At 48.6% G+C, this 23,667-nt stretch overlaps 1 protein-coding gene across 2 annotated transcripts in view; it reads left to right on the top strand.

Moving 5' to 3' along the window:
* The first annotated feature begins 6,081 nt into the window (after nt 1–6,081).
* Nucleotides 6,082–23,667, top strand: part of LOC140391675 (piwi-like protein 4) — a 171,096-nt gene continuing 153,510 nt past the window's right edge. For both annotated transcript variants that reach the window (XM_072476410.1, XM_072476409.1), the window contains exons 1-2: nt 6,082–6,179; nt 22,090–22,171. In XM_072476410.1, coding sequence (XP_072332511.1) covers nt 22,121–22,171 — 51 coding nt within the window. In that variant the 5' untranslated portion in view covers nt 6,082–6,179; nt 22,090–22,120. The remainder of the gene's footprint in view (nt 6,180–22,089; nt 22,172–23,667) is intronic.

The following is a 23,667-nucleotide window of genomic DNA, read 5'->3' as shown; positions in this document are numbered from 1 at the left end:
TTGGGTGGAATTGGGGGTGGCAAAGGGGAATCTGCAATGGCTGCTGTGGAGGTTGGACGTGGGGTTATAGACGGATAAGGTGGTTTGCAAGAAGATAAGGGTGGCTATCTGGAACTATGCGGAGTAGAATAATATGGGTGAGGTTCTGCCTCCATGTCATGGGAGGCGCTGAAGGCAGTGGTAAGAGGGGAGTTTACCTCAATTTGGGTGCACAAGGAGAGGGTGGAGTGGGCTGAGAGTTTGAGGTATGTGGAGGCCATTCTGAAGGTTGACCGGAGGTACGGCAGTGCCTGAGGAGGTGCTGTTGAAGGAGAGACAGAAGCTCCAGATGGAGTTTGGGCTTGTGTCCACGGGAAAGGCAGTTGCGCAGAGGGCAATATATGAATATGGGGAGAAAGCCAGCAGGATGCTTGTGCATCAGTTGAGGATGAGAGATTGCAGGGTATGGTGGTAATGGACCCGGAGGAGGTGAATGAGGTGTTTGAGGCTTTTTACCAGAAATTGTATAAGCTCAGAGCCTCTGGTGGGGGGGATGAGGGTATGAAACGGTTTTGAAATGGGCTGGGGTTCCTGAGGGTGGTGGAGCAAAGGTGCAGGGATTGGGGGCCCTGACCAGGCTGAGGGAGATAATGGATTGCATGGGGTTGGTGTAGATGGGGAAGGCCCAGGGTCTGGATGGGCTCCCAGCCGAGTTCTATAAGAAGTTTGGGTCGGAGCTGGGGCCCATATTAGCCGAGATGTATAATGAGTCGATGGTGAGGGATGAGCTCCCCCTCACGTTGTCTCAGGCTTTGATATCGCTCATTCTAAAGAAAGACAAGGATCCGGAGCACTGTGGGTCGTACCAGCCGATTTGGCTGTTGAATGTAGATGCAAAGCTGCTGACGAAGGTACTGGCACTGCGGATGAGCATTGTGTGCCGGGGGTGATAGGCGAGGACCAGACAGACTTTGTGAAGGAGCGGCGCTGTCGACGAATGTCCCGAGGTTATTAAATGTCATTATGATGCCCATTATGAGGTTCGCACAGTGGAAGTGGTTGGGGAGGGGAACATGGAGAAAGCTTTCGATCTGGTGTAGTGGGCATACATATTGGAGGTGCTGGGGAGGTTTGGATTTGGGCAGGAGTTTGTGTACTGGGTTTAGCTGTTGTATATGGCGCCTAAGGCGAATGTTTAGACTAACAGGGTCACCTTGGATTACTTTGGGTTGCACCAAGGGATGAGGCAGGTGTGTCTGCTCTCCCCACTGCTCTTTGACCTGGCAATTGACCCTTGGCAATGTCACTCAGGGTCTCAAGGGTGTGGAGAGGTGGGGTGGGGGTCTCGGTGGAGCATGGAGTTTCTTTGTATGTGGATGATCTCCTACTGTATATTTCGGACCCGGTCAGGGACTTTGATTGGATCATGGAGATTTTGGGGGAGTTTGGTCTCTTTTCGGGGTATAGACTCAACACTGTGAAAAGTGAGATACTGCCAATTAATGTCCGGAGACAGGGCAGGGCTTTGGGGGGTGCCGGTACGGTTGGTTGGGGCGGGTTTTGTTATGTTGGGATACCTGTGGTGCGGAGTTGGGCTCAGCTGCATAAGTTGAATTTGGCGCAGTTGGTGGAGGGAATAAAGGCGGACTTTAAAAGGTGGAATGTGCTGTCATTGTCATTGGCTGGTCAGGTCCAGATGGTAAAGATAATGGCATTGCCAAAGTTTTTGTTTGTGTTTCAGATCCTTCCGATCTATGTGCCAAAATCCATAATGGGATGATTATGAAGTTTGTATGGATGGGTAAGGCTCCGCGGGCTGGGAGGGTGTTCTTGGAGAGAGGTCGGTGGGAGGGGGGGGGGGGGATGCTGTTATCAAACTTGCAAAACTATTATTGGTGGAGGAGCAGTCAATGTGGGGGCGAATGGAGGCGGCATTGTGTAAAGGGACCAGTTTGAGGGAAGTTTTTTTTTTCAGTTCAGGTTGGGTTAAAATTTAAAAAAGGGGGGCAGGCACCAGGGTGATAGCAGGTAGGGGTGTAAGGATGTTTTCATTGTTGCCATGGTTGGGTTTTGTGTTATTTCTTCTTGCCTCCAATAAAATGTTTTTCAAGAAAAAACTAATGATATAGATGGCTAAAACTGTTTTGCAATACAATTTGTCCAATTCATTGCTCTTTGATTTAATGGGATCTGATACTTGTCGCTCTCCAGGAAAACTTGGCAGGTGAAAGACGCAACTTCTTGTTTTATCAGATGTTGAAAACCTGGATCTTTGGGAGGACATAAACACCAACAAATAAAGGCGAATTTTCTGAACCATCACTGCATCATTTGTTGCAACAGATGCTTGGGCATTATTTGTTAAGGACAATTTTCAAAGGGACTGCTTTTACTATAGATGAGAGTACACAATCCAGAGGTGCATTATTTGTTACAGTAAGCAATTACTGTTTGCAGCATTACAAGCACTCAACTTCAGAATGGCAGGAATGTCAGAGATCCAAGCAATCATAGTTTGTACTATCGCTCAGTTTTTCACTGCCAGTATCTTTGGCTATGGGAAAGAATTTTACTCCTTCAACGTTTTCATTTGTGGCCAGAAATACTGCTTGTAAATTTGGAAATTAAAGAGTCCCGTGTACGAGCACGATTATTCGGGTGTTTCCCGGTGCTGGCAATGCTGAGAACGACCCCGCTATTAAACAGGACTCTGCCTAATTTTTGGGCCTCGGCGAGGAACACCCCGCTGAGGCCGCACGTGGCCCCATTTTCTGCACTAACGAGTTCTGCTCGCCAGTGCAGGAAGCGATCAGGGCTCCATTTTTAAATGAATTGGGGTGTGGCGGGGCCAATAGATCATGCCCAATGCATTTTTATATATTTGAATTACTTAAATAATAATAATAATCATCATTTATTGTCACAAGTAGGCTTCAATTAAGTTACTGCAGAAAGCCCCTAGTCGCCACATTCCGGCGCCTGTTCGGGGAGGCTGGAATGGGAATTGAACCCGCGCTGCTAGTCTTGTTCTGCATTACAAGCCAGCTGTCTTAGCCCATTGTGCTAAACCAGCCCCTAATAATAATCGCTGAATGTCACAAGTAGGCTTCAATGAAGTTACTGTGAAAGGCCCCTAGTTGCCACATTCCGGCGCCTGTTCAGGGAGGCCGGTACGGGAATTGAAGTCGCGGTGCTGGCATTGTTCTGCATTACAAGCCAGCTGTTTAGCCCACAGTGCCATACCAGCCCATACTTCAGAATTAATACATTTTTAACAAAAACATTGATAATTTGATTTTCAGGAGACAAAAGTATAATTGACCAAAAGTTACTTTGATGATCAATGCGTGCATTCAGTTCCCATACCCACACATTGGGCCAGATCTCGAATAACGATGAGTCAGAATACAGGAGGAAGATAGAGAACCCAGTGGAGTGGTGTAGCGACAACAATCTCTCCCTCAATGCCAGCAAAACTAAAGAGCTGGTCATTGACTTCAGGAAGCAAAGTACTGTACACACCCCTGTCAGCATCAACGGGGCCGAGGTGGAGATGGTTAGCAGTTTCAAATTCCTCGGAATGCACATCTCCAAAAATCTGTCCTGGTCCACCCACGTCGACGCTACCGCCAAGAAAGCACAACAGCGGCTATACTTCCTCAGGAAACTAAGGAAATTCAGCATGTCCACATTAACCCTGACCAACTTTTACAGATGCATCATAGAAAGCATCCTATCGGGTTGCATCACAGCCTGGTATGGCAACTGCTCGGCCTAGGACTGCAAGAAACTTCAGAGAGTCGTGAACACCGCCCAGACCATCACAGGAACCTGCCTCCACCCATTGACTCCATCTACGCCTCCCGCTGCCTGGAGAAAGCGGGCAGCATAATCAAAGATCCCTCCCACCCGGCTTACTCACTCTTCCAACTTCTTCCATCGGGCAGGAGATACAGAAGTCTGAGAACGCGCACGAACAGACTCAAAAACAGCTTCATCCCCACTGTCACCAGACTCCTAAATGACCCTCTTATGGACGGACCTCATTAACACTACACCCTGTATGATTCATCCGATGCCAGTGCTTATGTAGTTACATTGTACATGTTGTGTTGCCCTATTATGTATTTTCTTTTCTTCCCTTTTCTTCCCGTGTACTTAATGATCTGCTCGCAGAAAAATACTTTTCACTGTACCTCGGTACACGTGACAATAAACAAATCTAATCCAATCCAATCCATTGTTATTTAAGTTCAGAGACACTCTTTCCTGACCCTCTCACTGAAACCTTCTGTATAACCTCCTCTGACCCAGTCCAAGCTAGTACTCTTCTTGCACCCTTTCAGTTAGACCTCGCAATCTTCTTCCCCTCACTTCACATTGTATTTATTTTCCTGTTCAGTCCCCCTCCCAGCACTAGTTAACATTAGAATAAGTCCACAGAGGCAGAAGTCCCTTCACCACAATCCCTTTTATTAACAAAGCCAACAGCAGTGCGACCATGTGCATTCAGCTTGCTGTCTACACTGGGAGTGCAGAGGATTGGACACTTTCTGTTATACAAAGAAGAGGTTCCCTGATTGGCTCACTAATCAGGGAATTCGTATTCCAATTGGCCAATTTCAAAGGCCTGGTCTAAGTCATTACAAACGCCGACACTCTTTCTTCCCACAGTTCCTTCTGGTATCTGCCTTCCTCCCACCAAAAAGCACTATTCCTAATTAAGCTCCTTCTTTTTCCTTTGTTTTCTGCTTCCCTCTCTCCTTCATTATGGCCGCTTTCGCTAAATCCTTCATTGATATCCCCTCACAATTTGTTGCCACCCAATTCTTCCCTTTCCTCTTCATTTCAATGGCATTGGATTGCATTTCTTCACCATTGTCCCTCCTTTTCCCTGTCACTGTTATAATTCCGTTTTCATTCCAGAATCACATGTTTATTTGGGGCTAACTACCAAAATACTGGATTGGGCCCCTCTTTCATCAATGGTGCTGCTCGCAATAAGGACAATTCTTCAGCCTCTAAGTGGAATTACTACCTACTATGTAGAGATAATTCTTAGTTGTTGAAAAGCCTGATTCATGCTGTTTTCTGTTATCAATCACTGACATATTAGTCTATTAGGTTCCCAAAATGTTGATGTCAGTGACAAGCTGATAGTTACAAAGCAAATGGCAGGTCTGGTGAAATATTCTGAAGTTGTCCAGTTGCTTACCTTGAAGGACTGGTAATGCCCAGGGCACACAAGCTGAAAGAATGTGTAATGATGACGCATCTTTTACAATGCTGCAGTTGTGTATTATTTCTCTCAACAAATGATGACTGACAGGAGGTGAGGGGTGGTCCTCCTGATGACTGGCAGGAGGTGAAGGGTGGTCCTACCTGATGACTGGCAGGAGGTGAGGGGCGGTCACTCCTGATGACTGACAGGAGGTGAGGGGCGGTCACTCCTGATGACTGACAGGTGATTGAGGGGTGGTCCCTCCTGATGATTCACAGGAGTGGGGTGGTTTCTCCTGATGGCTGGCAGGTGATGAGGGGAGTCACTCCTGATGACTGACAGGTGATTGAGGGGTGGTCCCTCCTGATGATTCACAGGAGTGGGGTGGTTTCTCCTGATGGCTGGCAGGTGATGAGGGGAGTCACTCCTGATGACTGACAGGTGATTGAGGGGTGGTCCCTCCTAATGATTCACAGGAGGTGAGGGGTGGTGCCTCCTAATGATTCACAGGAGGTGAGGGGTGGTGCCTCCTGATGACTGACAGGTGATGAGGGGCGGTCGCTCCTGATGGCTGACAGGTGATGATGGGTGGTCCCTCCTGATGACTGACAGGTGATGAGAGGTGGTCCCTCCTGATGACTGACAGGTGATGAGAGGTGGTCCCTCCTGATGACTGATAGGTGATGAGGGGTGGTCCCTCCTGATGACTGACAGGTGATGAGAGGTGGTCCCTCCTGATGACTGACTGGTGATGAGGGGTGGTTCCTCCTGATGACTGACAGGAGTTGGTGCGGATCACTGAGGTGGGGCTCACTGCGCGTTTCAGGTCTGTGAGCCAATGGCATTACTAATTGGGAGTGCCTGTGCAACCCAATTAGCGAACTGACCCGGCCGCGTGTCCCGGCGCTTACCTCATCACGAATTAAGCAGCAGCGGCAGTCCCCCCCCTCATTAGGCAGTCATTTCGAAGTTGTTAAACGTGAGTAATCCGTCCGTCCCCCAATTGTTAAATAGAAGAATTAGTGCCCGAGTCCTATCGTTTGCAGAGCCGAATGGGTGCGTGTTGGCAACTTGTTTGAATACGAGACCGAGCTCATTCCGTTTTCCTTTGCAAAGTGGATAACAATATGTAAATTTATTGGCTTTAATGCGACGTAAAATTAAGCGTTTCTCCAACGTAAATAACCTGCGGAATGTAAGACCTCGAGTCGTGTTTGAGAGATGCTGGTTTTGCCAACTATCAATTTTACAAAATCATTCTGAGCAAGCTGTAATGTTGACAAATTTAAATAAACTTTCTTACAACAGATTAAAATGTATAATGGTGGGGCCATCTTTTTCAGTTTTATTATTCGATCAATTAGCAAACTTTAGGATGCCTGGAAATTTACTTACGAGGCTTGATTTGAATCTTTTAACCTATCTCTTAAAGCATTTTCGGTTGCTAGTAAGTTACTATTGTGGCTTAGCGTTAAATGAACTAGTGAAAAAGGTAAATAATTGATCTTGATAAAATATAAATATTTGGGGTTATTGTGAGTAAACTACAATTCGCAACATTTGAGGGGCCAGAAATCTTTTAATTCCAAGTGTTGCTAAATTTTACATACTGGGATTGTAGAAGGGCATAAATAGTACTGTGGATGTGCTAAATGAAAATTACAAATTAACAACCTCAGCTTTGCATTCCATAAAAAGTTAAGCTACTTTTGCCTGCCTGATTTTGCTGTCGCATCTCAACAAATGGCCTCTCTTCCTGCTGCTTTTGCATTGTCAGAACGGTAATTTGATATACAATGTTGGATGAGGTAAACTTAAACTCATCCAAATCTCTGCTGCCTGTATGCAATCAAACACCAAGTCCTTCCCACACACACTGTTTAGCATTGCTTACCTACATTGGCTCCCATTTGCCAAACACCACAAACTTAGAAATTCTTATCTTTGTTTTTATAACCTTGTAAAAGTCACCTCGTCCCAGATGACCATAGGCTGCTTTCTCCTTTGAGGAGGAGAGCTGACTGGTGGTGATTTAACCCAAGGATCACCACACCTCAGGCAAGGTTGAGAAGGTGAGGCCTTCATAAATAACCTCCAGCGGGTACGGGAATTGAACTCACGATGTTGGCCTCGCTCTGCAACATGAACCAACAGTTCTGCCAACAGAGCTAAACCAGCCCCCAACCTTGTACAGTACAGCCTATGAGAACTCTCTTCCTCTGGCCTTTTGTGCATTCCCCACTTTTGTTTTGACATCAATTTGATTTGATCAAATTTATGTGCAGCCAGAGTGACCATTGGGAGATGCCCCATGGAATTCTATTACAATACCCTTTGTGATACAGGCACTTTATGGTGATAAAGAATCATGTTTCAAAAGGAGCCACCAGATCTCTAGGATTCTAATGTTTTCTAGTCAATACATTATGGTAATTCCAAGTTGTACTGCAGATGCTCGATCAATAACTACAGAAGTGAGATTGGATGACAATTGAAGGCTTTATTGGACTAGATGTTTCTCCCAGCAGCGCAGGTACAGAATGCGGCTGCTAGGGAGACACAAACTCTTAGACTCCGCCTTACTGGGCGGAACCAGCAGGCAGGCTTCACCAATGATCTTCATGTCTCAGGTACCTCCCACACCGCCAGTAGTGGCTATGCGGAGCTAAGTCGCACGTTCGGCAGCTCCCGACAGAAACAGACTTTTGGGCTCTTTTTAGGGCCCCCAGCGGAATTCGTTCGATGGTTCCCAGTGTGGGAAGGTGATAGTAACATTTCCCCGGCACTGTATGGATTGGACCAGGAGTGGAGCGGTGAAAAAAGTAGTTTTGGAGCAGCGAAAAATGCGAGGGAGGAAAATCAAGATGGCGGCGGGTGGAGACCAGGCAGCGTGGGCGCAGTGGTCGCAGGAACAGCAGGAGTTTCTCCAGCGCTGCTTCACGGAATTGAAGGCAGAGCTGTTGGAGCCGATGAAGGCTTCGATAGACAAGCTGCTCGAGACCCAGAAGGCCCAAGGGGCAGCGATCCGGGAGGTGCGGCAAAAGGCCTCGGAGAACGAGGATGAGATCTTGAGCCTGGCGGTGAAGGTAGAGGCGCACGAGGCGATGCATAAGAAATGGCAGGAGAAGTTCGAGGACATGGAGAACCGGTCGAGGAGGAAGAACCTGCGGATTCTGGGTCTTCCGGAGGGAGTGGAGGGGTCGGATGTTGGAACATACGTGGTCACGATGTTGATTACGTTGATGGGCGCGGGGGACTTCCCGGGGCCCCTGGAGCTGGATGGGGCCACCGAGTCCTGGCGAGGAGGCCCAAGCCCAACGAGCCGCCGCGGGCGGTGCTGGTGCAGTTCCACCGCTTCGTGGACAGGGAGTGTGTCCTAAGGTGGGCAAAGAAGGAGCGGAGCAGCAGGTGGGAGAATGCAGAGGTCCGGATATACCAGGACTGGAGCACGGAGGTGGCCAAGAAGAGGGCCGGGTACAATCGGGCTAAGGCGACTCTGCATCGGAAGGGGGTGAAATTTGGAATGTTGCAGCCGGCGCGACTGTGGGTCACTTTCAAGGACCACCATGACGGTGCTCCCGAAGTTCCTATTTATATTCCAGTGCCTCCCCATCCTGATCCCTAAGGCCTTTTTTAAGCGGGTCAGCAGGAGCATCATAGGGTTTGTATGGGGGAAAAAGACCCCGAGGGTGAGAAGGGTGTTTCAGGAAAGGAGCAGGGACAGAGAGGGCTAGCGTTGCCTAATCTCTGTGGGTACTACTGGGCTGCCAATGTGGCGATGATACGCAAGTGGGTAATGGAGGGGGAGGGGGCGGCGTGGAAGAGGCTGGAGATGGCATCCTCTGCGGGCACGAGCCTGAGAATGCTGGTGACAGCATCTCTGCCGCTCCCGCCGACGAGGTACACCACGAGTCCAGTGGTGGTGGAGTGTAGCCACCTGGGTTGGCCACTTCCCGACTTAAAATGGAGAACCGCAAAGACTGAAGGGAAATTCAGCCAACACAGGCAAAGACTAGCAAGTGCAGAAATCATGTGTATTGAAAATTGCAAAATCCAGACAGCACTGAAACCAGCAGCCATCTGCATAGTAATGAGCAATTCCAAGGCACAATTGCAACATTCAAGGTGAATAAAGCCAAGCCAGACTCCTCGACGCCAGCAGGAGCCAAGACAAAGGAAGGCCAACGGACATTTAGGGACCGCCCAACGATCAGGGAGATCGGAACGCAGTCCAATCATTTGGAACCAGGTACGGGGTCCGCCCCGAAGGGCGGGAAGCCCCTGGGGACTATAAAGTAAAGCCCCCAAGTTCAAATCGTCCTTCTTTGGCAGGATCACTCAGCAACTTGAATCATCCCGTGAGAGTGACCTGTCTAAGCTGACGCATCAACCAAGTAAGTCTCCAGTCAACGCTCGCTACGAGATAGGCGCTCCTAACGAAAGGCCATTTGTTCCCCTGACCTGGTGGGCCAATTCTGAAGCTAAGTATAGGCCTTTTAGTGATAGGAATAGTCTAGAAAGTAGAGTTTATGCATGAGTAGTGATTTACTGTGTATAATAAACGTGTTTTGATTTGAATCTTATTAATTGGTGTGTTGAGTTATTGGTCATTACTTGAACTTGAACCTCGTGGCTGTACCATAAAGATACCTGGCGACTCTAGAGCAAGGGTTAAACAAACAGAGCAAATTACGAACTAAGAGCCAACCAAAAGTTCGCAACATATTACTGGCGACTCTGGTGGGACCCGACTTAGAAGTGGCTTAACCACTCCGGGAGAACCCAAAATTTGAATTAGAATCCGATTGGGAACAGAAAAAACCACAAGTGTTCAAGCAGTTCTGATCAATCCTCATAATTCGGAAGTGTGTTAATGCATGCGTAACTAACAGGGCTATAAGGTAAAACTGATAGATTTTTGTTGCGAAAACCTGTCGGGAGTTTGTATTCCGGAACATAGCGAAAGCCGTACCCGTAATTACAGCACCGCCTTAGTACCTCTCGTTCCAAATTTAAGAGAGTATTTAGAGAGGAAAGATGGCAATGCAACGCCTCATGAACCCTGAAGAATTTGTGGTCGCAGCGACCAGCAGTAGACTAGGTCAGTGTCCCGTTTGGGAAGAGGAGATCAGGAAATATCTCAAAGGGAAAGGATGGCCCCTTTGGAGTGAGTTCTGTGACAATGAGGAAACAGGACCCTGGAGTATAGGACATACTTGGTGGGAGAACCTGTCAGAGATTCATAAGAAAAGCTTGGGAAAAGTTCGCAAGCCGATGGCAATCGTGTCCTGTCTGGCACAATTCCGAGGCACAGAGGAGGTTGTTCGGACGCTTCGTAAAGAGATAGAAGGTGTACATCGAATGAGCAAGGTCGATGTAAGTGAGGTTGAGAAAGAGAACATAGAGTTGAGAAGGAAGTTAGCAGCAAAGGACAGAGAGGTGGATGATGCCAAGAGGGCACACCAGTCTTGTCTGGTGCATCTAAGCAGCTTCCAGACACAGTACGAAAAGGCCTATCAGGACACGCAACGTGCAGTCATGGTAAGAGAGGAAACAGAGAAACAGGTAGAGGCATTGCAAAGGCAGTGTAGCGACCCGAAAGCAGCATTACGAGCACGCCATGCTACCACCACGGAGCACAGACAGAGCTCACTAGATCATGCGAAGTGCAGGAAGCAGATTGCAGAACTGCAGTCTTTGCTTTCAGTTCAGAATGGATTCCAGAGCACCTTTGGATCCCAGTTTGATGCAGAAGATGGCCCGGATTGGGAAGAATTAAATGACACCGCGCATAGAGATGTTCAAGGAACATGCGCGAAAGGAAAGCTCCAGAAGAGAAAGGCGCCCCAGCCCCCCACATCGCAGATAGATCAGGTTCCAATGAATCCAGTAACCACCCACCGCACAGTCACATCGGTCGGAGATACAGAATTTCTTTATACCACCCCCTTAACCGTGACCCAATTATGGAACGCGTGCGAGAAAATCACACCGTTCCTCCCCACCTCAGACCCCCACCACATCTTTGCTAGAGTAAAGCAGCAGGCGACCATGTACGGCCTGGACGAGCGTGAGCACGTGAAGCTCACAGTTTTGAGCTTAGACCCTTCGGTCGTAGCAGCCCTTCCCGACCCACAGAATGTAGGAGGAGGCACCCTTGCAGAGATGCACGCAGCGATCCTAGATGCGATCGGCTACAACAGAGGTGACACCGTAGAAGGCCTGAATAAGTGCAGGCAGAAAAAAACAGAACACCCCACAGCGTTTGCTGGACGCCTGTGGAGTCATTTCACAGCAGTTTTCGGTAATTGAGAACCTGCCCATTTGTCCCAAGACGGGATGGCCAAAAGAACCCGTACCCTTATCTCCCATGCCACAGAGACAGGACAAAAAGCCTGTACGAATTATGACCCCTAAGAGGAAGCGCACAATGAGAAATGGGTTTTTAAAAGATTGTCCCGCGCCTTGGAGCGGTCTGTACAAAACAAACCCGCAGTTAGAAAACCCGAGGAACAGCAGGCAGAAGCAGACATCCAAGCGGTGAAAACGCACCAGAACCCCGCATGGGTGAACGAAGGCAGGAACAGCCCCCCACAAAAGCCACAGGAGTGTTACAACTGTGGGCAGCAAAGATACGGGGACAGCCCATCGAATTTCTCTGGGACACAGGAGGGTCCCGCACCACAATCAATTCCTCCAACTTATTCCAGAAAGACACGTGGTCCACTACAGCCACCATCACCCTCAGCGGCTTCACAGGCCACTCACAGGAGGGACACATCACAGCCCCTGTACCCATTCAGATTGGCAATATAACGACAAAGCACTCCATACTTTTAGTCGATCTACCCCACACAGCAGAACACATTTTGGGAATTGACTTTATGGACTCCCACCACCTTTCATTTGATCCGGTAAACCAATGTGTTTGGAAAATGGCAAAATCTGCAAAAGCCCCCGCAACGCTCACAATAGGTGAATACGCGAACAAGATTAGCGCAGTCGGCGAATTTTGGTTTGACCCGACCACGATTAGCACAGACAAGCAGGTTAGGGCAGTTCTGCAGAAGCACAGGACAGCATTCGCGACCCACAAACACGACTGTGGCCGGATGACTGGTTCCGTTCAAATCACAGGACCTGACCTAGACCCCAAAAGCAATACGGATTTCCCCAAGAGGCACAGGGAGAAATCGCAAAAGTGATCGACAGCTTATTAGAGCAGGGTGTACTTAGATCAGTAGCCTCCACTAATACTGCCCCAATTTGGCCAGTGAGAAAGCCCGATAGATCCTGGCGACTGACCATCGATTACCAGGAACTCAACAAAGTCACCCCCGCAGCAGCCCCCATGGTAGCCACAAGTCCTGAGAGCATGCTCAAACAAGGACTCAACTCACGATATTTTACGGTTTTGGACATCAGTAACGGATTCTGGTCCATTCCATTGGCAAAAGCGTGCCAATACAAATTTGCCTTCACTTTTAGAAGTCAGCAGTACACATGGACATGCCTTCCACAAGGATTCCACAACTCCCCCTCCATTTTCCACCGACAGCTGGCAAATGGATTATCGAAATTTTCCCGCCCCGAATGTCTGGTCCAGTATGTGGACGACCTATTACTGCAGACAGACACCAAGGCAGAGCACATCGAGCTTCTGTCCGAACTCCTGGAACTCCTACAACAGATTGGCTGCAAAGTAAACCCCAAAAAGGCCCAGATTTTGGAAAACAAAGTGATATATTTGGGTACAATTATCACTCACGGTAAACGCGAGATCGAGCACAAAATAATTAACTCGATTGCCAAATTGCCCCTTCCACAGAATGTTTCAGCCCTCCGGTCGTTTTTAGGACTGGTTGGCTACTGCCGAAACCACATTGACGGTTTCGCCAGCAAGGCAGCACCCCTCTCAGACCTCCTAAAGAAAGGAGCCCCTTGGGAATGGCTTCCGCAGCATACGGATGCTATGGATGCTTTGAAAAGAGCCCTCATTGCAGTCCCTGCACTACAGGTTCCAGACCCGCTTTCCCCCTATGCTATAGAGATAACTAGCACAGACCGCACCCTTTCGGCCGTGCTCCCCCAGGAACGGCACGAACAATTAAGACCCGTGGCTTACGCCTCCAGACTTTTAGATCCTGTGGAGCAGGGATTTTTGGCCTGTGAAAGGCACCTGCTCGCAGTTTTCTGGGCAGTTCAGTATTTTTCCTACATAACCGGACTAAACCCCATCACAATCCTCACGGAACACACCCCCACCCAACTTTTACTTGACGGACGGTCGGTACAGTCAGCCAAATTAGAGCAGCTAGATGGACCCTTCTTTTGCAGGGACGGGACATCACTGTTAAAAGGACCAAGACCCACACTTTCTCAGCCGACAGCCTTCAGTACACAGGCACCCCCCACAAATGTGAAATCATCTCACCGCACCACAACACAGGCCCCTTTATTGCGAAAACACCCCCCAGAAAGATAGGTAGTTCACCCCAGAGCCCCCAGCCCACAGACACGTGCAAACCTTTAAGGATATATGTGGACGGTTCTTCCACAGTATTAGACGGGAAGCGCATTACAGGATGCGGCATATATGTCGAGGACGCGCAGGGACGCGCCCTAGAAGAGATCTCCTTAAAGCTACCAGGACACTTTGGCGCACAGGCGGCAGAACTAGCACCCGTGGCGTATATTATAGCTCACCCAGATTCCTTCCTCAGCTCAGCAGACATATACTTGGACAGCCTCTATGTCTGCAATAGCCTTACAGAATTCCTACCCCTGTGGAAACGCAGACGGAAAACCCCTCCCTTCAGCCCCATTGCTCCGCCACATTTTAGAGAAAGCACAGCTCAGGACCTTTGGTATTGTTAAAGTTCGCAGTCACCACCGTTCCTCCCCACCTGGAAATATAAAGCCCGACGCACTGGCAAAAGCAGATTCCAGGCATGGATATTTTTGGACACCCCCCCGAAAGCGCACCAGTGAATGCAGTTCAGGTCTCGCAGACTAATATCGAGGATTTAGTACAGGCCCAGAAGCAGGATAACAATCTCAGGGAGATTTTGAAAGGAAAAGTTCCAGTGCCCTACGATAGATTTTAAAATGCACTGACCACACACGACGGTGTGGTGTTAAAAGACACACTTTATGTGTTTCCTGAACAGGACAGGAATCAACTTATTTGTTTATTCCATGACAGTCATGGACATCAAGGAATTGATCCCACTATAGCACACCTCAGGCAGTTCTGTTGGTGGCCAGGTTTAAAAGAAGACGTAATGCATTACGTTGAGAATTGCCTTATCTGTGCCCAGAACAATCCGGACAGATACGCAAAGAAAGCTCAACTTAGTCACACCCGCCCCGTTAATGGCCCCTGGACTAACCCCCAGATCGATTTTATAGGACCATTGCCCCCTTGCAGGAATGGTTACAAGTACATATTAGTCGTCATAGACACTTTTACGAAATGGGTAGAGGCATTCCCATCCAGAACGAACACGGCAAAGACCACCGCAAAGATCTTAACCAACCACATCTTTACGAGATGGGGACTCCCCGCAGCATTGAATCCGACCAAGGTTCCCATTTTACGGGACGTGTCATGAAGAACGTCCTCACGATATTTGGCATTACCCAAAAATTCCACATAGCATACCACCCACAGTCGAGTGGTATCGTGGAGCGCATGAATCGGACCCTAAAATCCACCCTCAGAAAAATGGTCCAACAAAATAACATCACTTGGGATTCAGTCCTCCCTTTTGCGCTGATGTTTTTGAGAAATACTGTCTCAACGTCCTCAGGTTACACCCCACACACTCTCAAGACCGGACGCCCCATGAAAGGCACAGAATTTTTATTAGGATTGGACTTGACCAGCCCCGAAGTGACGGCCTCACACACGAGAACGCAGTCAAACAGTTAGTTGAAAATGTGAAAACGGCTCAGCTAGCAGCCGCAGTAAGATTAGGCACAAGGAAGAAACAGAGCAAGGCCTGTTTCGACAAGACAGTACATGCGACTGAGTTTGAGGTAGGACAGCAGGTCATGCTCTCCATTTACAACCCCAGCACATTCCTGTCACCGAAGTATTCGGGTCCGTACTCCATTGCGGACAAAGTAAGCCCCTCAGTGTATAAAATTAAGTACCCCAACGGAAAAACTGCGTGGTTCCATATTAACCAGCTTAAGGCATATGGCCTACAGTCCAACCACGCACACCACGTCATGCTCGACGCAGCAGACCACACCCCGCCCATACCCAACGTATCCCCCAACACGCCCACCACATCCACGGACTCGCCCTTGACTCCACCCCCGACCTCTAGACTCCGCCACGGAACACCCACAGACAGGAGCAGCAGCGACAGCGACTGTGACTCAGACAATAGCCACAGCACGCCTCCCTACTATCCCCATGCAACAGGACCCACACCCAGCGATTCTGACCACGATTCGAGTGATCCCTTCCTCATCACATTCCTCAACAAACCCCACCAAAGACCACTGCCCTACGATGACGATTCCGTCCCCACAGAACTAGACACCACCTTTTGGCACCGCGATAACTCATACAGGTTTGTCCGGAACGACGAGATGGACCCCAAATCGCACCATGCAGCCCTATCAGCCCTTATACATTCGAGAGTATGGCATCCGGGAGAAGATGACGACTTTGAGTCTGACTCCCAAAGCGAGAACCCCTTTGCGACCCTGTTCGCAACTGATAACTGAGGTGTCCAGATGATGTTTTAAAAAAGGAACCGCTTGGGAGAAACGGTGTGCGTTCTGATGGAACCTGCAGCATGTTGTTCAATGTTGTTTGTTAGTGTTATTGTTAAGTGTTGTTTGTACACTCGGAGGTTCCACGGCCACACGCCATATTTGTCGGCCGAAACCTGTGAAAACTTGCCAGCATGCTCATTGACAGAAACCGCTGAGAGCTTGCCAGACCCCCGTTCATAACTGCTCTTCTGGTGCGAAGGTAGAACCAATACGGCAACCCCCCCACGATGACTACATTTTTGCCCATTCTTGTCGGTTGCTCAGGCAGTGGAGAAACGGCATTGGTCTCCGCCCTGCCTGAGGACCCCCCCTCTGGTCAGCTACGCTCGGGTAGAGCACACACGGCATCGGTCGCCGTCCTACCCGGGGATTCCATCCAATTCTTACCCGCCCATACGCACCTCATTTCGGCACTCTTGGTTCAAAACGTTTGTTTTGTTTTCCGGCAACCCTTAGGTTGCCATCCCTATGCTATTTACATCCTCAAACATTTGGATGGTAAATCGCACAGCCTGCGAGACGGCTCGCACTGTTTCAGTATTTTTAAGTGTGTCTTGTCCTGAATATTCGGTTTAAAAAAAAATGAGGGAGTGACAAATTATAAAGGGGAATTGGCACTAAAGGACAGACATACTAACGCACGAGATATTAACCAAGATAGTAACACATAATGCTTGATCCATAGAACCCCAGAACCTCCAGTAAAAGAGACGAAACGGAAAGGAAGAGACAAAAAGAGAAAGAAGACGAACAATGAGGACATCCTCCGTGTTGATCACCACCATTATGATGTGTATTCGGTTGCACGCGAACCCCCTGACCCCAACCCCCCCCAGCCGTTAATGATTCACTTCCCCATAACACCCAGAGCCCAGTAACAGGCAACACCACACCATCATGGTGTGATAAGCTCATAACATGGTTCTCCCTTTCCTACGTAGTCAAATCCCTATTAGTGTTGGCGATACTCTGCAGCATCGTGCAGACTATCCGCATGAGGAAATGACGAAGGAGAGCCTACCGTGCTCGCACCCTGGTATACAGAATGAGATCCCCTATTTTCGGTTTTCACCAGGACCCCGAACCCCTTGATCTACAATAAAGACCATTTGTGTTCCATCTTTTGTAAATAAAGAAATGGAAATATGGCACACCCCTGTGCTTGACTGCCAAGCCAGGAAAAATGTAAATGCTGCTTTTATTTTGTATTGTTTAGGAAGTTAATATGACTGAATGTTTAGTGAGTGTAGTTTATTGAGGACAGTTAGAGGTACTGTTCTTTTTGTGTTGTAATGCATGTCCCTGTCTGACATAGCGCCACTTAGAACGCTAGTTAAAATTTTTCTTGCATAGTTATGGTCAATGTAGAGGCCATGGAAGAGTGCTCGCCGGGTCAGGGAATGAAGACAACGCAGTTATGTGATCCTTCACGCTTTGCGTTAGGGATCACAAGGAGGGAGTGTAGCCACCTGGGTTGGCCACTTCCTGACTTAAAATGGAGAACCGCAAAGACTGAAGGGAAATTCAGCCAACACAGGCAAAGACTAGCAAGTGCAGAAATCATGTGTATTGAAACTTGCAAAAACCAGACAGCACTGAAACTAGCAGCCATCTGCATAGTAATGAGCAATTCCAAGGCACAATCGCAACACTTAAGGTGAATAAAGCCAAGCCAGACTCCTCGGCGCCATCAGGGGCCAAGACAAAGGAAGGCCAACGGACATTTAGGGACCGCCCAGCGATCAGGGAACAACTCCAGTATTGGAGAAATCGATCCAAAGGATCGGAACGCAGTCCAATCATTTGGAACCAGGTACGGGGTCCGCCCCGAAGGGCGGGAAGCCCCTGGGGACTATAAAGTAAAGCCCCCAAGTTCAAATCGTCCTTCTTTGGCAGGGTCACTCAGCAATTTGAATCAACCCGTGAGAGTGACCTGTCTAAGCTGCCGCATCAACTAAGTAAGTCTCCAGTCAATGCTCGCTACGAGATAGGCGCTCCTAGCTACAAGTCCATACCAGCTTTTGAATCCTGCAGACTCAGGACCTGAACGAAAGGCTATTTGTTCCCCATACCTGGTGGGCCAATTCTGAAGCTAAGTATAGGCCTTTTAGTGATAGGAATAGTCTAGAAAGTAGTGTTTATGCATGAGTAGTGATTTACCGTGTATAATAAATGTGTTTTGATTTGAATCTTATTCATTGGTGTGTTGAGTTATTGGTCATTACTTTAACTTGAACCTCGTGGCGTTATCATAAAGATACCTGGAGACTCTAGAGCAAGAGTTAAACAAACAGAGCAAATTACGAACTAAGAGCCAACCAAAAGTTAGCAACAGCGGCGACCCTCAAAATTTGGGGGCAGTGGAGACGCCACAGGGGGGAGGCTTCGGCTTCGGTGTGGTCCCCAATCCGAGAGAACCATCGATTTGTCCCGGGCAGAATGGATGGGGGGTTCCTGAGCTGGCACAGGGCAGGTATTAGAAGGATGGGGGGTCGATCTTGAGGGTCGCGAGGCTGCAGACAGTGAGGGGGGTATAGGGCCGCCAAATTTAAAAGTTAAGCTCTGGAGGTTGCATTGGAAGTCCAATCCCAGGAGCGTGGCAGCGCAGAGATGAGGGAGGACGTAAAGTCGTAAATTTTTTAATTCTCTTCCTTGGACCGTGGGGTTCGCTACGCAGAACCCCTTGATCTCTACAGAGTGAGACCCGGAGGCCAGGGAGATTTTTTGCTTAACTGGGTGTATGGGAAGAGAACAGCGCCTTACCGTGTTGGGGTGTATGAAGCTCTCTGTGCTCCCGGAGTCGATCAGGCAGGATGTTTTGCGCCCGTTGATGAGCACAGTCGTCGTCGCGGTCGAGACTGGTCCAGGGTCACCGAGGCGAGCCGTGGTAAAAGTTGGAGATTTTCCTCGGGCGGTCAGCCAAGATGGCGGTGCCCACGGGTCGCACATGGCTGGGGGTGGACAAGATGGCGGCTCCCACGCATCGCACGTGGTCCCTGGTGAACAAGATGGCGCGCCCGGAGCCCGCACATGGGTGGGGAAAAAGAAGATGGCGGCACCCGCACATGGCCCGTGGAGAGAGTTGTGGTGGCAGCCCCGGTTCGCCCCCGGAGACAGCGGCGACCGCCCGGGCCTGGCATACTGCCACGAAATGGCCCTTTTTGCCACCTTTGCAGGTGGAGGAGCAGGCCGGGCAGCAGTGCCGGGGGTGCTTGACTTGCCCGCACAAATAACAGCGGGGCCCACCGGGATAGCCTGGCAGCTGCACGGCACAAGCTTGTGGGGGGTTGGGGGATGCATCGGGGTTGGCCGGGGGTGGGTTCAATGCTGCCCAAGGGTCTGACGCGCGGTCGGGGACGTATGCGCGGGCGTTTCGGGAGGCCACATCCAGGGAGCTAGCAGGCCTGTGCCTCCTTGAGGCCTAATGTCTCTTTCTCCAGCAGCCGCTGACGGGTTTGGGAGGACAGCATACCGGCAACGAATGCGTCCCGGATTAAAAGTTCTGTGTGGTCGTTGGCTGAAACTTGCGGGCAGTCACAGTTCCTACCCAGTACCAGGAGCGCGCGGTAGAATTCATCCAGCGATTCCCCTGGGATTTGTCGCCTTGTCGCTAGCAGATGTCGGGCGTAAACCTGGTTTACTGGGCGAATGTAGTGTCTTTTCAACAGGGCCATCGCAACCTCGAAATCGTCTGCATCCTCGATGAGGGTGTAGATCTCTGGGCTCACCCTCGAGTGGAGAACTTGCAGTTTCTGGTCCTCCGTGGGTGCAGTCGTGGCGGTCCTGAGGTACACTTTGAAGCACGCCAGCCAGTGTTTGAAGGTTGCCGCTGAGTTTGCTGCATGGGGGCAGAGTTGCAGACATTCCGGCTTGATTCGGAGCTCCATTCTTTAAAATCTAGTCCAATAAATTGATGCTCGATCAATAACTCCAGAAACGAGATTGGATGACAATTGAAGGCTTTATTGGACTAGATGTTTCCCCCAGCAGCGCAGGTACAGAATGCGGCTGCTAGGGAGACACATACTCTTATACTCCGCCTTACTGGGCGGAACCAGCAGGCAGGCTTCACCAATGATCTTCATGTCTCGGGTCCCTCCCACACCAATGGTCTTACAGCCTCAACCTAGGTACCATAATACCCCTAATACAGACTACCACAACTGCTTGTAATGGTGTGATGTGGATTTCTATTCTTGCTGTAGCTGAAATATTAATGAGAAGACATTCTAATGTTCTTTTGAACTTGTTGTCTTTTATCTTAGAATCATAACATCTCTGCAGTGCAGAGGGAGGCTATTAGGTGCATCAGGTCTCCACTGACCCTTCAAATTAGCATTTTACCCATGTCCACTCCCCCGTCCACCCTGCCCTATCCCTGTAATCCCATAACCTAACCTGCACATCCCTGGACGCTAAGGGGCAATTTATCATGGTCAATTCACCTCACCTGCACATCCTTGGACTGTGGGAGGAAACCAGAGCATCCGGATGAAACCCACGCAGACATGGGGAGAATGTATACATTCCACACAGACAGTGACCCAAGGCCAGAATTGAACCTGGGTAGCTGGCACTTTGAGGTAGCTGTGCTAGCCACTGTGCTGCCATTCCTCCCTAAATGGAGGTGTTACCCCATTTTTAACAGATTGATTATTAATAGTGGACAAATTAACTTCATATGGATCATGGAATGATTACAGTGACCAAGGATGAGGCCACTTGGTTCATCACGTCTGTTCCAGCTCTCCAAGAGCATCTCAGCTATTCCCACTCGCTCATACTTTCCCCATAGCCCTGCAATGTTTTCTTGCCTCCAGGTAGCTATGCATTTCCCTTCAGAAAACCACAATTAAATCTGCCTCCATCACATTTTCAAACAGTGCATTCCATATCCTAACAGCTCACAGTGTAAAATAGGTTATACCTCATTTCACCATTGGTGTCATCAAGTTCTTGACCTTTCCGCCAATGACAACAGTTTTTCTCGACCTGCTCTGCCTAGGCCTCTCATGATTTTTGAACACCGCTATCAAATTTCCTCCTCTTCTATAAGAAGAACAACCCCAGCTTCACCAATCTGTTCATGGAACTGAAGACCCTTATCCCTGGAACCATTCACCCTCACTAAAGCCTTCCCATCTCTCCTAGAGTGCAATGCTAGAATTGGATGCAATATTCCAGCTGGGGCCAAACAAACAAATTCTTTGCTTTCGAATTCTATGCTTTTAACAAGGACTTTTCTTTTTTTTTCTTTACAAATTTAGTGTACCCAATTCATTTTTTCCAATTAAGGGGCAATTTAGCATGGCCAATCCACCTAGCCTGCACATCTTTGGGTTGTGGGGGCGAAACCCACGTAACCACGGGGAGAATGTGCAAACTCCACACAGACAGTGACTCAGAGCCGGGATCAAACCTGGGACCTCGGTGCCGTGAGGCTGCAGGGCTAACCCACTGCGCTAGCAAGGACTTTTCTAATATAAGGACTCTACTAATTTTGTCCTGGATTATCAGTTCAGCAAGCTTTCACACCACCAAAGTTAAACTCACTGCCCTGTAGTTGCTTGGTTTATCCTTGGTGAACAATGATGTAGCATTTGCAATTCTCCAGTTCTCTGTCTGTATCTAAGGAGGATTGGAAGATTATGACTGGTACTTCCACAATTTTCACCCTTAAGCCTTCACTTCCGATGAGATATAAAACAGACTGATGATTCGCTATCACATTTTTTTACTCTCCCACAGTCAAAATCTATCCCAATATGCTGGTGCTCCTAGTGGGCAAGGCTTTGTCTTCCTAGCTTTTACTAAAAAGTAGGATTTAAAGCTAAGCTTTTTTTTGTCTGTGCAGTTTGTTGCTTGACTTAACATTTTTACAAAAACTTTGTCGGCTATTGTGATTTTTTACTTTTACTGATGGAAATAAGCTTTGAATTAATGTGCTATGGTTAATCTGAAATTTCTGTCTAAGCTTTGTACGTAAAATATATTAGCTACTGCTTTCCAATGTACTTGAAGTCAGCAAATTTTCAGCTTTACTAAGTTGTTCAAAGAAAAATGGAAGTTAATAATTTGTTGTAAAATTGTTGCAGGTGTTCCTTGATCTGTGTAGGAGTCCAAAAGATGACGGGAAGAGAGCAGGCCTCACTGTATGAAGGACAAATGGGTTCAAATGTACGTGTTATAGCTTCTAGTTTACGAGCATTTCTTTTAATATGGAAATCAAAATATTATAGGCATCATAGCAAATTTTCTTGTGTCTACTGTTATCTGTGAGTGGGAGGATGATGTGTTTCTAACAGTAGCAGCTTTAAAATCTCATTTTGCAGGTAGTGCTGTTATATTAAACTTCCTCTTTTTTTTTTACAATTTTATATATATCTGGGCAAGTTATATCTGATTAGAATTGATGGGGCAGGAATTATATGAATGTGAAATGGTTGCAATAAGGCACTGAGGCCAATATCCTGTGCTCCAAGAAAGCCTAAAGAACATCTGGCCCCTGGTCATCCCAAAATAGGCATTTGCTATTGCTGGGCTATGTTAAGGATCACTTTCTCCATTTGTCTGCTCTGAGGCCTTGGTCCATTCCGCTTAGATTTTCTGGACTTGTATTCAGCCAAGCCAGCGTCTGCCTCCAATGGGTATGTATGATTATTTATTTGTTAACGTTGATGTGGAGTGCATCTCCTGGCTCTGGAACACTCCTGCAGATGACCAAAATGTATATTCTTTGGTTGGCTGATCTGCAGACAGAGGCAAGATAGGCATCAGTAATAATTGTTTTACCTCATAAAGATGGCAATCAAAACAAGCACTCCACCTGCCAAAACAGAACACCTGCTGAGCTAATCCATGAGTCCTGGAACTCAGTCAAGCATAACGGGCGGCATCACAAAATCTCAGAGTTCTCTTCATGGTGGGCCATTGCTTATCTCTGAATGTTTAAAAATAATCATTATCCACCAACCTGCAAGGCATTGCTGTAGCTTATCTTGTATAAGGATTGCGTCATTAAAAAAGTAATGCAGGGGCCGTAAATTGGTTCCTCAAGAATCTATTACACGACTTCCGGTGGTGGCGATGTGCTGAGCAGATGCTCATCAGGTGGCTCTCCTCCCAATCGGACCCAGAATAGCAAAGCTTCCAGGATTCTTGGCTCAAAAAGCCACCCAAAACTCCTATAAACCCAAAAGACACTAAAAGCAAAGAAGCAGAAGGGAGGATGCCGGCAAACGATAATTCAAAGGCCAGCGAGAAGGCAAAAGCGGCAGCAAGGGACAGGAGCAGCATGCAGACGAACCAGCGGACGCATGAGGCGAGGCAGAGGCCCGGCGAAACGAGGAAGGGGGCGACCAGCGACCTGAACAGAGGAGCATTAACAGGCAGCGACGCCCCCCACTACATCTGGGGAGGGATGGCAGAAATTCCTTTAAAATGAACCGGTTGCCATGAGGGAAGCGATCAAAATGGAACTCCAGGTGGTGATGAAAGAGGTGGTGAAGGAGGTGCTGACGGAAGCGATGGCCACCCTCCAGCGCACGATAGACGCCCTGGGAAAGAAGATGGAAGCCCAGGAAAGCACAATCCTGGAGCTGGAAAGGGCAGCAACCGACCAGAGTGATCGGATTGTGGCTCTGGAGACCGAGGTGATGAGGTTGGTGGCGGCC

This window comes from Scyliorhinus torazame, chromosome 15, assembly GCF_047496885.1.
Source record: "Scyliorhinus torazame isolate Kashiwa2021f chromosome 15, sScyTor2.1, whole genome shotgun sequence".
NCBI classification, from domain to species: Eukaryota; Metazoa; Chordata; class Chondrichthyes; order Carcharhiniformes; family Scyliorhinidae; genus Scyliorhinus; species Scyliorhinus torazame.
Note: the sequence above shows the minus strand (reverse complement) of the source record. Positions and strands in the feature narration are given on the sequence as shown.